Source organism: Canis lupus, chromosome 28, assembly GCF_011100685.1.
Source record: "Canis lupus familiaris isolate Mischka breed German Shepherd chromosome 28, alternate assembly UU_Cfam_GSD_1.0, whole genome shotgun sequence".
NCBI classification, from domain to species: domain Eukaryota; kingdom Metazoa; phylum Chordata; class Mammalia; order Carnivora; family Canidae; genus Canis; species Canis lupus.
In genome coordinates this window covers 5,998,733-6,014,389 of record NC_049249.1, presented here as the reverse complement: position 1 = coordinate 6,014,389, position 15,657 = coordinate 5,998,733, and the positions used below count along the sequence as shown (strand labels likewise).

At 40.2% G+C, this 15,657-nt stretch overlaps 1 protein-coding gene across 5 annotated transcripts in view; it reads right to left on the bottom strand.

The window, feature by feature from the left end:
• Positions 1-15,657, bottom strand: part of PCGF5 (polycomb group ring finger 5) — a 127,505-nt gene that overhangs the window by 56,363 nt on the left and 55,485 nt on the right. The window contains exons 1-3 of one of the 5 annotated variants that reach the window (XR_005380416.1): positions 13,452-13,562; positions 12,627-12,888; positions 11,116-11,409 (exon numbers count right to left, since the gene is read on the bottom strand). Coding sequence is in view for 4 of the 5 variants with exons in the window: in XM_038578181.1 (XP_038434109.1) it covers positions 11,116-11,227 (112 nt within the window). In the remaining variant the exon portion in view is untranslated. Of the gene's footprint in view, positions 1-11,115; positions 11,410-12,626; positions 12,889-13,451; positions 13,620-15,657 lie in introns of those variants that run through there. The other 4 variants (XM_038578181.1, XM_038578178.1, XM_038578179.1 and 1 more) reach the window with 4 other exon arrangements.

Here is a 15,657-nt window from a genome sequence, read left to right as displayed (position 1 = left end):
GAATGTCAGTGGGTCTTGCATCTGCCAGGCAGTCACACTCAATGTCCCAAGTCCATTATGCTCTTTGCTAATACTTCATACTTTCACCTCTCCTCAAATCCCCAAACATTTCCTCCCCAACCTCACTTTCCACTGATGACCTCACTTTTTTACTGAAAGCAAAAAGAAAAAAAGAAAAAAACTGAAACAAAGAGAATTCATACTACCATGTCTATTTCCTTACTACCATCTATACTTTGTGCTCTTGCCTATCTCCAAAACATTCATGTGCCTATCTAAAGCCGATCTCTGCCTGTGCATTATATCATCTCCCAATGATCCAAGAACACTGCTCCAGTGCTTCTCCTCTTTCACCTATGTTAGTCTTTTGCTGAGATTCCTATCAAGATTAAAACATTATTTTTCCATCTTAAAAAACAAAAATGAAAACAAAACAAAACAAAAACCTTCTGTTGACCCTACTTCCCTTGTGAGCTATCACTACATTTCAGAGGTACTTATACTCATTCCCCAACAGCTCTCTTCCCAATTTTTCAATCTTTACCTTCAATAAGGTTACTTATATAATCATAGTACAATTATCAAAACCAGGAAATTGGGGATCCCTGGGTGGCTCAGTGGTTTAGTGCCTGCCTTTGGCCCAGGGCGCGATCCTCGAGTCCCGGGATTGAGTCCCACGTCGGGCTCCCGGCATGGAGCCTGCTTCTCCCTCTGCCTGTGTCTCTGCCTCTCTCTCTCTCTCTCTCTCTCTTGCTATGTCTACCATGAATAAATAAATCTTAAAAAAAAAAAAAAAAACAGGAAATTAAGAAATTTCCATCCATTCACACCTATCCACACTTTCGCTCCTGATCACTCCACTGAAACTGCTCCATGAGATTATCTGTGACCTCCACATACATAGCTAAACCTAGAGGTCTAGTCTCAGTCCCATCTTACTCACACCTGATTTGACTCCTCCTCCTCCTTGACATGATACACAGTTGTCCTCCTGACTCATGCCTCCTCCTCTCCTTCTTAAAGTCCCAAGGTCAGTTCTTCATCTTCTCTATCTACACTCATTCCCTTGGTGCTTCCATTGTTGACAAACTACACACTGATAAACTCCAGACTCATATGTACACTTTCCAACTAGGCATCTCTGTTTGGATGTATCATAGCTTACATTCAATTTCCAAAAAATAACCACCTCATCTTCCACCTTGTTTTTCCTATATGATTTGATGATATCTTTATCCTTCCAATTTCTGAGGCCAAAAATCTTGGAAGATACTCTTGACTCTTTTCTCTTGTATGATCCACCTGTAGTTCATTAGCAAATACAGCTGTCTCTTCAAAATATAACCAGAATCTGACCACTTTTACCACTACCACCACTACCACCAACACCACATTGATGTAAACCATTACCATCTCCTGCTTGGCTTACTGCAGTCATTCCTAACAGCTCAGGTCCACTTTCAATAGTAGTTTGAAAGATGCTTTTTTTTTTAAATATAAGTAAGATCATGTCATTCCCCTACTCAAAACTCTGCTGAAATGGGTCTTCATTTCTCTCAGAGTAAAAACTAAAACCCTTAACATGGCCTTATAAGAACTGTGCATTGTGCCTGTGACCCACATCCACCCCATCACCTTTCCCAACTCTTCTTTACTCATTGCTCTCCAGCTGCACTGGCCTCCTGACCATTTCTCAACATGACAGGCACATGCCTGCCTCAGAGCCTTTGCTCTTGCTATTTCTCTACCTGAAATATTTTTCCCTTGGATATGTGATTAGCTAACTCCTTCACCTCCTTAAGCCTGTTCAAATGTCACTTAATAAGATATAGACATGAACACAGGCTTAGATTTTAACATCTCACTGACTGTCAATTCCCTTTACCCAGCTTGACTTTTTTTTTCTATAGCTTTTATCACCTTCCACTATACACCATGATTTATCTATTGCCCACTATGCTGCCTCATGTGTCCCAGGAGCCCAGTATAGTACTTGGAGGAGGTGGTACTCAGTAAATATTTATGGAATAAATGAGGACACAAGGGTTAGGAATCATAGATGGAGGCAGGATTTTAGGGCCTACCATGTCCTAATATAATCAAATCGGAAATCAGCATACATTTTCAACGTAAGTAAGGGAAGAGATTTTGAGTTTACTAGTAATTTTTTGACAATTAAAAAAAGTTAATTCAACACAAATTAAAATCTGTTTTAGTTTTTTAAATTACAATGATAATTTTCTGTTAACTGAGTGAACAAATGTTAGTGGTTGAGCATTCTGAGAGAACACAGCTTTGTCCACTGGGTTTTAAATTCTGACACTATATAGTAGTCTGGTAAAAACCAGTATGTTATAAAGTATCAGTAGTTATAAAAAGTCTTCACAGTATCCAAACAAAAGTTATCTTCTGTCTTTTCTACATGTTTGAACTGTACTTATTCACAATGTTTACATTCAACTATTGTGCTAGGCTTATTTATTTATTTATTTTTAACAAACTCTACTTATATAGGTATAGAAAGAGAATGCTAGTGGGGGTAGGGGTGGGGCAGAGGGAGAGGGAGAGGGAGAATCTTAAGTAGGTTCCACACTCAGCATGGGGCCCAATGTGTGGCTCGATCTCACAATCCTGAGATCATGACCTGAACCAAAATCAAGAGTTGGATGCTTAACTGAGTCACTAGGTGCCTCTGTGCTACACTCTTAAACATACTTATATACTAACCATGATTTCTAACTCTGAATAATTACGTATTTTGGGGTACATATTTTTTCTTAATCCATAAGTGGTATCAGTTCCAAATGATATATTCTCAGAAGCCAATGTAAGACAATTTCATTTTTAAATTTCTTATCCTCTAGTTTTGCCCTTTAGTGTCCACAACAATGCTTTGTTCATCTGTTTAAACACTCTTTACTATCTAATGCAATTTCAAAAGCTAAAAGAATCACAAGTTTAATATAATTTTTCTTTAGCATTATTGCTAATAATAGATGATACCTAGAATGTTTAAGATCTATAACTATTCTTATTTAAAAAGAATCATCAAAATGAATGCTATAATCATTTTCATGAATAAATGACTAGTTTCTGCCAGAATAGTTTGAAACCTGTAATATCAGTATATAAATGACCTCACTTCTAATACAATGCTAAAACACTGTATTTGCAACCTATTGAAACTTTAAATATAATTTCTAATTAGGCCTTTGATTTTTAGTCTAAAAACAAGTCTTGACCCTAAAAACTGAATTTTATTAAGAATAAGTTGTTGGAAAATTCAATTTATATCTTTTCTCCATTATAATGGCTATTTATTCACATTTAGTAAGTTCAGATCATGACTGGGTAAGTAATGACAAGTATATTGTCATGCAAACATAGCTAGAAGAGGATATATATATGTATTATAAAGCATATTAATATATATATAAATTTAAAATAAAGGGATGCCTGGGTGGCTCAGCAGTTAAATGCCTGCCTTTGGCTCAGGGCATGATTCTGGAGTTCTGGGATGAAGTCTCTCATTGGGCTCCCTGCATGGAGCCTGCTTCTCCCTCTGTCTATGTCTCTGCCTCTCTTGTCTCTCATGAATAAATAAATAAAATCTTTAAAAAAAAAAGGTAATTTATAAATTCTAAATATATATTAATTACAATAAAAATAGTAAATGATAAATTATGACAATTATATAACAAAATTTATAAATTATAAAATTTATATAAATTTTAAATAAAACTTTGTTGTTATACATAAATATATAAAAATATTTTTAAAAATATATATATTTGAATTTATCTGTTTGCTTGAAGAAATTTCAGAAAACAAAGTGAAGCAGAAAGAAGAAAAAATAAAATTAGGAAAATGTCATAATATATTATGAAAATATGCCAGAGTCAGATGTCCAGAATTTAGAGCCCAGTTCCAGCATTTTTAGCTTTGTTACTTAACCTTTCTGAGTCCTGTCTCTGTGAAAAATATTGGAAAAAATCTGAAATGCTCTTCCCTCAGACCTTCTCACAGCTCTTTCCTATTATCTTGGTTTCTGTTCAAATGGCAACTCTCAAGAAAGACCTTCCTCTGTTTTATTTTTCTTATAGCATTTACTTGCTTATTGCCTGTCTCTCCTATTAGAATATAAGTTCTAGGAGGGCATAGGCTATGCCTGTCTTGTTTACTGCCATGTTTCCACTGGCTAGAGTAATGACTGGCACAATGTAGGTGCTAATAAACAGCAGATGTTTATTAGCACCTACATTGTGCCAGTCATTACTAGAAGGGTTCTTGGGAAGATTAAATAAGATGATAAATGTAAAGCTTATGACCACAAATACAACAAACATTCAATAAATAACAGCTATTAACCTTTTATTAGCATTTATTTTAATTAAGGTATGATTTAATTACTGTCTGATTATAAACTGCCTAGTTGAAATATGCTAGTATTATAAACATCTGGTCATGAGCTGTGCTTTTCAAACTTGTACACCACAGAATCACCTGAGGACCTTCTTATTATAAGAATTTCTGGCCTTTGCCCTGGAAATTTTGATTCAACAGGTCTATGATAAGACCCAAGAATGTGCACTTGTAACAAGTTCTCAGATGATGTTGCTGCTGGTGGATGCTGCTAGTCTGGAGACTGCAATTTGAATAGCCAAGTGTATGTAGCCTAAGGTTTTTAAAAATTGAATAACAACGTATCAAGAGATCTCTGTACCTTAAACTTCTGCAGTTATAATACTTGTTCTGAATCAATCAATGGTTAAATTTTATCATCTTCTAAGTTGCTCCTTCATTTTTACTTATTATCAGGTAAAATTATCATGTAAATATTAAATAAATAAATAAATAAATAAATAAATAAATAAATAAATAAATAAAAATTATCATGTAAAATCACCAAGTCCCTTAACTGTCGCATCAACTAAATTATCAATCTTCTTCGTAGAAGTTAAAAACTAAGTACAGTAATGTTTTTCTAAAGAATTCATTCTTAGTGAAGGGATTACAGCTACGATCTCTGAAAGGGCACAGAGAAGAAAGCCTTTCTTTCCGGTACCACAGATTTCTATGTCTATCACCCTCTTTCTTTTCCTGAGGAAAGAGTCATTAAACTCTTAAGGGGGGGCCCTCTAACCACAAAAGAGTTAAGAACCAATGCACTGTATTCTTCCATGTTACCTGCTGGAACAAAGCTCCTTTGTTTTTAGGAAAAGTGAAAAGTCTTTCATTTTAAGTCAACAACAAGCAAATACACTCTAAGCAACCTTAAAAAGTTTCTGAGGATCTAAGTGCAAGAGGCAGAGCATCCTTGAATCTATAACTGACGATCTCTGGTCCCCAACCCAGCATCTCTCCCTCTCTAAGACCCACATGGCTTCCACCTATATTGTAGAACATAGTTTCTTAAAATATGTAATTCCTAACCGACATTGCCTACATGCCTTTCAAGCTACCTATTACTGCACGTGAATCTATAAAAGGAAGAACAATAATCAACAAATTGGCCGTTTATTTATTCATTTAATCATTTATTAAGCATTCAAATACCAGGTACCAAGGATACATGTAACCCAAATCTGCCTGCAGTCACAGGTGGGTGGCATATCTTGGAGAAGAGTTTTAAAGGATGGGTAATGGCTAGGTGGGCTTACAAGCAAAAGTACATTCTAAGCAGAGCATACAGCTGAACCAAGTATGCATATGTGTGTGCAGTAGGTGGTGAGGGAGGAAGGGGTGGGTATAGCTAAGTAGCTTTAATTTATCCTGAGGGCACTAAGAGATCTCTAGGAAATTCTGGGTTGGTTGAAGAGTGAGTGATGAAAATAGCTGTTTTAAATGATCACACTTTGACACAGGTTAGAAGTGGGCTGCAGTGACTGGTGAGAAGTAATGAGAGCCTGAACAGAACAGTCACAGCGGGGCAGAAGTTAAGGTACAGATTTAAGAGATATTAAAGACACACCAGACAGGACTTGGTCCCTATTTTGTGTTAGGGAAGATAAACAGAGTCAAGTGTGGAGCTTATTTCCTTCTGGGATAACTGAGTGATGGCATCCCATTCATTCATTTTTAGACATGCTGAGCCCCAGGTGGCTTTAGGACATTCAAGTGCACATCCAGTAGGATTCTGAAACTGAGAAGAAAGGTCTATGCCAGAAATAAAGATTTGGGAGACATCAGCACATGCAGTTGAAGTCCCAGAGTAGATGACTTCACACAGAAAAGAAAAAGGCCCAAATACACATGCAGAAATTTCTTCTTAGCTTATGAAAAGTTTTGCTTGATCGAGTTAAAGTTCCAAATTTATCTTTTTTACCACTTTACCCTAGTGGCTAACAAAGTACCTGACAACTAATTATCCTAAGTAATTCAGTAATTATTTGGGTGGACATGTTTATTTCCTTAGGTTTTTGGTTTGAGTTAAAATAATCTCAGACCGAGGGGGGCACTTGACGGGATGAGCACTTGGTGTTTATTCTGTATGTTGGCAAACTGAACACCAAAAATAAATAAATAAATAAATAAATAAATAAATAAATAAATAAATAAATAAATAAATAAATAAATTTATTATTAAAAAAAAAAAAAGAAAAAAATAATCTCAGACCTGTAACAATGGTTAATGTGGATTTGGTTCATCTATCACAAAGTGACCATGTAAAGCTCAAATTCATTTGTTTTACTTTTCTACTTCATTTTAATATTTTATTTTTATCAAGTGCCCTTGGCCTGCTGAAGATAAGTGGTGTCAGTAGGTGAGGTATGAGCCCACCTAAAGATGGGGCTTTTATAAGCTTTTTTATTTTTTGCAACTCCTTCCCAGGAGCCTGGGACTCAGCCTGCCCTGCCATCTCTGCCTCTCCTATCCTTCTGCCAGCTTGCCCCTTTCTCTTTCTTCCACACAGCTGTAGTACTAGCGACATCAAGGGCTACTGTAATCAGTCATCCTGCTGGTCCTGTTGGCCCTTCTCTCTACATAGCTGTTAGGGAAGCCAGGCAGTGTTAGCTCTAGAATTTCTCAACTGAAGAATGAGAGAGCATCAACCTATCTGATTTGAGGAGAAAGAAAGGTGAAATGCATTTGCAGAGTATTTTGAAAGAAGAGTAAACTAACTTCATTTATCCCTACAAAGCAGGGAGAACCACTCATGATCCCTCCTTCCCTCCCTCCGCAACTCTACCATAGCCAGGCCCAAGCAAACTCATGTTCTTGTGTGAGAAGGCCAAGGCCTATGGCTTAGGAATTAAAAAAAAAAAAAAAAAAAGAAAAGAAAACCTCCAGTTTCTTCTCTTGTATGGCATTCTGCTGCAATATCTTGACCCATACCTGCTATTTTATCATTCTGTTCATTAGTTTCATGGTACTTATTGACATCCACATTTATTTCATATATTTTTTAACTTGATTACTCTTTCTTCATTTGACCAGAAAGTCCACAAGTGTAGATTCCATGTCCGGTTTTGCTCAACAATAATAATGTTCCATTTATATATTCATTTATATATTTCAAATTTGAACAGAGACACTAAAACCTTTATATTTTATTATAAATTTTATAACAAGAACTATGTTTCACCTATTCTTTACTTACAATAAAGACTCACAAAATCACAGTCTTTGTACAAAGTTATTTTAGTAAGATATTCTTTTTATTTGCCTAAAATACTATGGTATATATACTACAATGTCACTTAGCATTTCTCACTTTCCTCCTATCCCATTTGGCTGACTTTTTTATTTCATACTATCTCATATCATGGTATCACTATATCTGACCCACATTATACATAAGAAAACTGTGTAAGATCGAAGACCCAAACAATGATAGAGGAATACTGCTTTGCAGTACTGTTAATTTTATCATTACAAATAATAGGATACTTTGCAAATGGGATAGTTTTTGGCTACAAGCCCCAATATAAACACAAACAAAACAATACTCAGAAATCCAAGGACCAGGAAGTAGAAGGTGAGTACTACAGGATCCTTGGATCTCCAGAGACACCAGGTTGAGTACCTGACTCCTTCATCATTTACTCCACTATTCTGTTTCCTGCTGATGATAAAAGTCACATTTATGGTTTATCACTGCCTTTTAATTCCACTTCTGCCACGTACATTCATTCTCTTTTAGTAAAGGGCTTGATACAGCAAAGCAGTTTTTCAGGCTAGAATGACTTGTGCAGTTAAACTGTCACTTACCCTTTTAGACTTTAAACTGCTGTTGCAAACATAAACACAGCCCTTGCTTATATCCTGACACAATTTATACTTCTGGAATCCTTTGTTTTTCTTCCAAAACAGTGCCATATAAATTGAGATTTCATTATGTCCCAGAGAAAATTTTCTTTCAGAAAAACATAAAATATGTTAGAAAGGCAGATATTGGAGAATTTGGGCTTTCTTCTTATCTTCCAGAGTTGGCAGTTTTTGCTGGAGAAATCCAAATATGAAAATAATGCACAGAGGTGCCTGGTGGTTTAGTAGGTTAAGCATCTGCCTTTGGCTCAGGGCATGATCCTGGGGTCCTGGGATTGAGCCCTGCATTAAGCTCTATGCTCAGTAGCGAGTCTATTTCTCTCTCTCCCTCTGCTCGCTTGTGCTCTCTTTTTCTCTCTCTCAAAAAAAAAAAACAAAAAACAAAAAACAAAAAAAACAACTTTTTTTTTTTTAAAAGGGAAAAAAATAGTGCACAAATGTTACCAGAAGCAAAATAAAACAGACTGTGGACCATGTCCAGGTATCATCTTTGTTGTAGCAGGAAACATGGAAGTATAAGACAAAGTCCTTGCCCTAGAGTAGCCACATCCATTGGCCCTTTTTCCAAAATACATCCATAATCCAATCACTCTTCCCCATCTCCATTTCACACCTAATTACTCTGGTTGAAGACTCTATAATCTTTCAGCTGACCTGCAGTGACCGCTGTTCCATAAACTTTCTAAGCACATTCTGTCTCAAGGCGTAATACTTTCTTTTCCCTAGAATGTTCTTCCCATATATCCAGAGCTCAGTTCCTTCAGTTTGTGTTCAAATGTAATCATATCAAAGAGTTTAACACCCTGACATTCTTTTTTTTTTTTTTAAATTTTTATTTATTTATGATAGTCACACACAAAGAGAGAGGCAGAGACATAGGCAGAAGGAGAAGCAGGCTCCATGCACCGGGAGCCCGACGTGGGATTCGATCCCGGGTCTGCCAGGATTGCGCCCTGGGCCAAAGGCAGGCGCTAAACTGCTGTGCCACCCAGGGATCCCCACCCTGACATTCTATGTAAAATAACCCCATCTCTCCCATCTACAACCCTTCTTTGTTCGCTTCATATCACTGATCACTACTTAACATGGCACATGTTTATTAGTTTCACCCACTAGAATGTTCAACTTCTCAAGAGCACAGATTTTTTTTTTTTTTTTTTACTATCTTGTTCATTATTGTATCTGTTCTGTCTGGAATAGATGGTACCTGGCACACGGTAGGTATTCAAAAAATATTTGTTCAATGATTTTTAACTGGTAATTGTTCAAGTTAAGTAATGATACAGAGCAGCAGTAAATTAGTATTTCAAGATAGTTCATAGCGAATTGCTAATTGGATAGCAGAGGCCATCCAAAGGTAATATATATCATCACTTTGGAAAGGTTTTCCAAAACACACATGCATGGACCTCACCACAAATGATCTACCAAATCTGTCTAAGTGGAATTCTGAGCATATGTATGTTTAAACAGTTTTCTAGGTGATTCTATTTTTTTATTGGGTATAATATATATCATAAAATTTGCCATTTTAGCCATTTCCAGGTAATTCTCTATTCTGCACCCCTCTTTAAGACTCCTGATATAATATTATGTCAGTTCAGTAGCAGGAGAACAGAGAAAGGGGAGGATTAAAAAAAGAAAAAAGCACCATGTTATCTTAAAAAGAGCATGAGCTTTGGAGTTGGAATATAGGTTCACCACTACTGGGCAAGTTTCTTAACTCATGGTTTCCACCCCCACAAAATGAAGATAATCTCTATACTCTCTCTCTCCCAATAACTTACTCCAAACTATTTCACGGTTATAGTAAAGCTAATTGTAATCAAGTATATAAAATATCTATTTAGTGCACATAATAGGCATTAATCTAGAACTTATGGAATTACTTTCATTGAAATAGGCAAATAATTTCATACAGGCAGAAACACAAAAAGTATGTGGAACTCTGGCATAAGTGACTATAAAAATGAACCTTCTACTGATAGGCAAGGTGAGAAAGAAACTTGATAGGAGTTCCACAGATATGATCATATTAGAACAGAGATTTTCAAACTCCATCATGCTTCAGAATCACCTAGAAGGCTTGCTGACGACCATGGATTGTTGGGCCCACTCCCAGAGTTTCTGATTCAGGAGTTCTGGAGTGGGGGCCTGATAATGTACACCTAACAAAAGTTCCCAGGTGATGCACAAACTGTGGGCTTTTTGGCCAAAGGATACAAAATTTCAGCTAAACAGGTAAGTAAGTCCTAGAGATCTACTGCACAGCATAGTGCCTATAGTTAATATTACAGTGTTGCATGCTTAAAATTTCCTAAGAGGGTAGATTTTATGTTAAGTGTTCATATCACAATAATACTATTAATAATAGTCAAGAAGACTTCTGGAGGTAATATGTTTATGGCATAGACGTGATGGTGGTTTCATGGGTCTATACTTACTTCTAAACTCATCAAGTTGTATACTTTGAATATCTACAGCTTTTTGTATGTCAACCATACCTCAATAAAGTGGTCTAAAAAAGCCAATGAATGAAAGAATGTATACTCCAACAAAACCTGCGAGCAGATTAATTCCTTCAATGTAACTTTTTAAAATAAAAAACCTAAAATAGTTCATTTAAAAAAACTATAATCAATAATATGTTTTAAAACATCAAAATTAGATAAAAGTCAACTATTACATAATAACAGAGGAAAAATTTCATGCCACTGGTATCCCAATGACAAATTCAATCCTGAAAATAAATTCAAAGTTAGGATGATTCTTGGAGTTACTTACCATTTTGAAAGCTAAAATCTAGATATAAAGCCCAAATGCAGTAGTTTTAAAAGAATACTTACAGGTATGGAGGCATTCCGTCACTGTGGTTGGCTTGATCAGGTACCCTTTACAGATGTAGCAGGTGATGTGAGGATTGAAATCTTTCACCAAGTGTTTCCTTTGGGTAGCCATTCGTGGTTAGCTAGGACTGGCTTTAGTAGTTCAGGCAAAGAGGGGTAGTAAGTGGATGAAGTCTGAGCCCAGGAGCCGGTGTGGAGTTCCCAACTGGATGTCTTGAGGCATGAGAACTAACATCCAGATTTATCATGAGATCGCTGGTCATCACTACTTTTGGTGGTTCTGCTTTCCCATATCTGTTTCCACAATAGTTTTAAAAAGATGAGAGGGAAAAAAAAAAAAGTGTCAAATTCCTAATACTGTATTAATAACATAACAGCAGCAAGTGTTACTCCAAATTGGGTGGATGGGTAAATAGAACATGTCTCTCACTGTCAAATTAATTTGTAAACCTACTTTGACTTAATTCAGGATAATGACAAATTCATCCAATCCTGGAGCCTTAACTATCACCTCCATACAAATGAGACCTAAAGTGACAAACTCTAGTTCTGGTATCTTTACCTCTTCAGTAATGCATCTTAGCTATCTGCTCGCCGGCTCTACTTAGGAGTTCTTGCCAATACAAGTTAAAAGATTCAACGCTGAAGTCACTATCTTCTCTACCAATATACTTCCTATTTCCATTTTGTGTCCCTTATCCAGTCAATGAAATCAAGTTGACGTCCTTTCCCATTGCATCCACAGCGATCCTACTGGACTGTTATCTTCTCCACCTGCGCTCCATCTTACATTCTAGCAGCGTTATTTTATTCTATCACATTTGGGTCTTCTTCTCAAAGATGGACAGTGTCTCCTCTTTATAAACAGACATTTAAACTCCTTGGCTTTCCATATAAGACCTTCCGCAGGCTGACCTTAGCATACTTTTCCAACACTTTTCTTTAGGCAAACTTAAAGGATCATCAGTCGTTCACAGTCCATTCTGCAGCCTCTGTACACCGGCTGTCCAACAAACCCTTCCTCTTTTCTAAATCCTACCTATATCCTTTGAAACGCTTCTCCAAAGTTATCCTCAGTGTGCCCTCTCTTCTGTTACATTTCCCTTTGACTTATAGTTACATTCATTCTTCATGTCCTCTATTAGACAGTCTTTGACAGAAACCGATCACATTTAGTAAGTGTGTAACCTGGGCAATGTTACTTATCACCTCTCAATCTGTTTTTTTAAACTATAAAATAAAAATAAGAGTGCCAGCTCCCTAGAGTGACAAGGATTAAATGAGACCATACACATAAGGCTAGCACACGGTAAAAGCTAAATGTCATTCACTTATTTCCAGAAATGTTTACCATTGTTGGCTGGTACATGGGGTTGCTAAAGAAAAAAAAGTCTAAAAAGGTCTCTCGCAAACAAATGTGTTCTGAGAAAATACAGCATGAAAGGCGGCACTGACTTCCCAAGTCAGCCCTATCAACAGCAACTTTTCTCCTGTCTCAGCTGCTAACTCACAGGTATAAAGCAGCCGGAGAGGCGGAGCCATCATCCCATGGACACTCGCCCTGAAGGACGCGCACGGAACGGGCTTTGCGTGGCACGAGGGGGCAACACAAAGGGAGCTTGGAGAGCCGAGGGTCTGGGCTTCGGGTCCTCGGCCTGGACGACCTTCCGCAGGCGGCGGTGCCTGGGTCTAGGCTTCTCCTCCACCTCGGGACTAGCGGCCCTGCCTTCTCCACAGGTTTGCCACGAAGCTCCAGAGTTCAGAGAAAGTCCCCTGGAGAGGAAACGCAGGCTGCGACCGCGGGGGCGAGAGCGGAGCGAGCCGCAGTCCTGTCAGCCCGGCTGAAGGAAGCGAGCGGCTGCGGGGACCCGGCGGACGCAACTCCCCGCGTCCCCGGTGGGGGTGGGTCCAGGCACACGTCCGCCCGCCGCTCCGGCAGGTGCGCGGCCCGGGCCGGGAGGACGCGCCGGAGCGCTCCCGCAGGGCCAGGCCGGGGCTGCGCCGGGGGCACACGCGCCGCCTCTCCCGGGGCCGGGGCCGGGGCCGGGGCCGGGGCCGAGCCAGGCAGCCCGCAGCCCTCCCCGCGCGCCAGGGCGGGACGCGGCTCCCAAGCCCCCGGACACCCTCCCGACCCCCAGCCGCCCCCGGCCCGCCCCGCCCCGCCCCGCCCGGCCCGGCCCGGCCCGGCCCCGAGGGGCTCTCGGCGCTCCAGGCGAGGCCGGCCGCGGCAGGTGCCTGGGGGCGCCGCTCCCGCCGCGGGCACAGCCGGGGCGCGGGGCGCGGGGCGCGGGGCGCGGGGGCTCCTCGGCCGCCTCTCAAGCCCGCCCGGTACCTACCCCGCGGCCGCCGCCGCCGCCGCTCCTCGCCCGCCAGCGCGCCGGCCTCGGAGGGAAGGAAAGTGAAAGAGAAACAGCGCCCGCCGCGGCCTGGCCGGTCCCCGCGCCCCGTCCGCCCTCCCCCTGCAGGCGGGAGCGCGCGGCTCCGCTGGGCCACTCGGCTCGGGCCCGATAGGGCGCGGCGGGCCTCGGGGCCCAGGGCCGGTGCCGCCTCCAAGGGCAACTCCACCCCCTTCCAACCGCCGGCGCCCCCGGCCGGCCACGCCCCCGCCACGCCCGGCCACGCCCCCGCCACGCCCGCAGGCCACGCCCACCTGCCCGCAGGCCGCGCCCACCTGCCCGCAGGCCGCGCCCACCTGCCCGCGCTCCTCGCAGGTGCCCGGCCTCCCCGCCCGCCCTGCTGTTGTGGCTTCGGAGCGACACGTAGCCTTGGCCAAATTTTATCTCGGTTCTCGTCCTCACCACCACCCCTCCCGGTTGTTTGCATCGTAACGGTGCCTGGTACATTTTCCCTGGTGTGTCTAAAAGCAGCGGTCAGCGTTGATAATGAGTCACCCTGCGAAACGGTCTACTAGGCTGCGTCTCCCTCAAGCCAGTCCCACCTGCGCCGCAGCGAGGACGGAGACATTTCTTGATTTGCATCTTATGTAAAAGCCACTAATGAACTTGCTACTGTGGGGTGGGGATCGCGGACACATGTGAGCAAGCTGGAGCGTGCTGGGGGTGGGGGTATTAGTAGAAAGGTAAAGAGTTACTACTATTTGCAAGGTTCAAAACAAATACCCCAGTTCTCTTCCTAGTGGCTTTGAGATCCACAAGAGACCATTCACTGAAAAGATTTATTCAAAAGCACGCATTAAAGATTCCTTAACCTCATTCAATCCTATTCTCCTGCATTCCAAAAACTTACAAATCCCTACTACAACCACTATTTTGCTAAACATTACATTGGACCTGGTTCTTTGCTTCTTAGAAGACTGCAATCAAGTAATCAATCCTAGGGTGGCAGGCAAATCAAAATCAGTGTGGTCTCCACCAGTAAAACAAAAGTTAAAACAAACATGCCAAAGGGAATCAGTAAAGGATGGTTTCAATTTATGTATTAGAGGAAAAAGTGTTGTAATTACATCGTCTTTGCTTCTGTCGAAGTGAGAGCAGTGGGGGCTAGGGAATTGACGGTACGGAGGGTACGGTGAGGGATTAATGCAAAGTATTTCTTTTATTTCCTATTCATAGGAGTCACTGTCATTATCAGAGGGTAGATTGTAGAGATGGTTCTAGTGGCAAACCAACAACCCCACACCAACTGGTGTTCAAAGATCTATTACAAATTTGAATACATCAAAGAAGTAGAGGAAGACAGCTTTCAAAAAATATCCAATTTATAATTAAACTTATGTAGACTGGACATAACATTTTAAAAATACCACTGTTAATATCACAGCAAGAGCAATACATTTTCTCAAACAGCTTTCAATGACCACGTTTTTATAGTCCTTATAAGAATCATTTTGCAAAAGCACACATGCCAATTTCTAAGCTAGGATCAACTTCAATAAATCAAGCAATCACAAATGAGCACAGAAAACAAGTTTGGTCAAAGGACTTCACAGATGGAAGGACACATTCAGATCTTTTATCTTGGAGACAAAACAGATCAAAATGAGAAAAGTCACCCTGGTTCAGGTGTATGTGTAACATGTAATGGAAGATTCTACTGTATATACTTTTATATATTGGTATTTTCCCACTTTATCTGAATCTACTTTAAATATATTTTTAAAGAATAACACTTAACAAAGGTCTGGGGGAGCTTACATGTGAGTGGTGATTAACGGGTAAGTGGGGTTAATCAGCATTCCCTGAGGAAATGCGCTTGAGGATGGATATTGGGAAGGCTTATATGTTAACAATGGAAGGAGGGGTGATGAATATGCTAGAGCAGGGCCTGAAGATAGGTATAGAGGTGGCACTGCTATAACCAAAACTGCAAATGGTGGACTTGAGAGTGGGAGAGAGAATTACAACCTTTGTAAGGAAATCTTTGCCTTGTGTCCCTGGAGGTAGCATATTTTGTAGTAAAATGTTCAGTAGTTTCTCATTTTCCTTCTTCAGCAACCACCCTACCTTTTCCATTCCAAGAAAAAAAAAAGCACATACAAAAAAATAAATAAATAAATAAAACTCAAACATTTGTCTGGTTAAA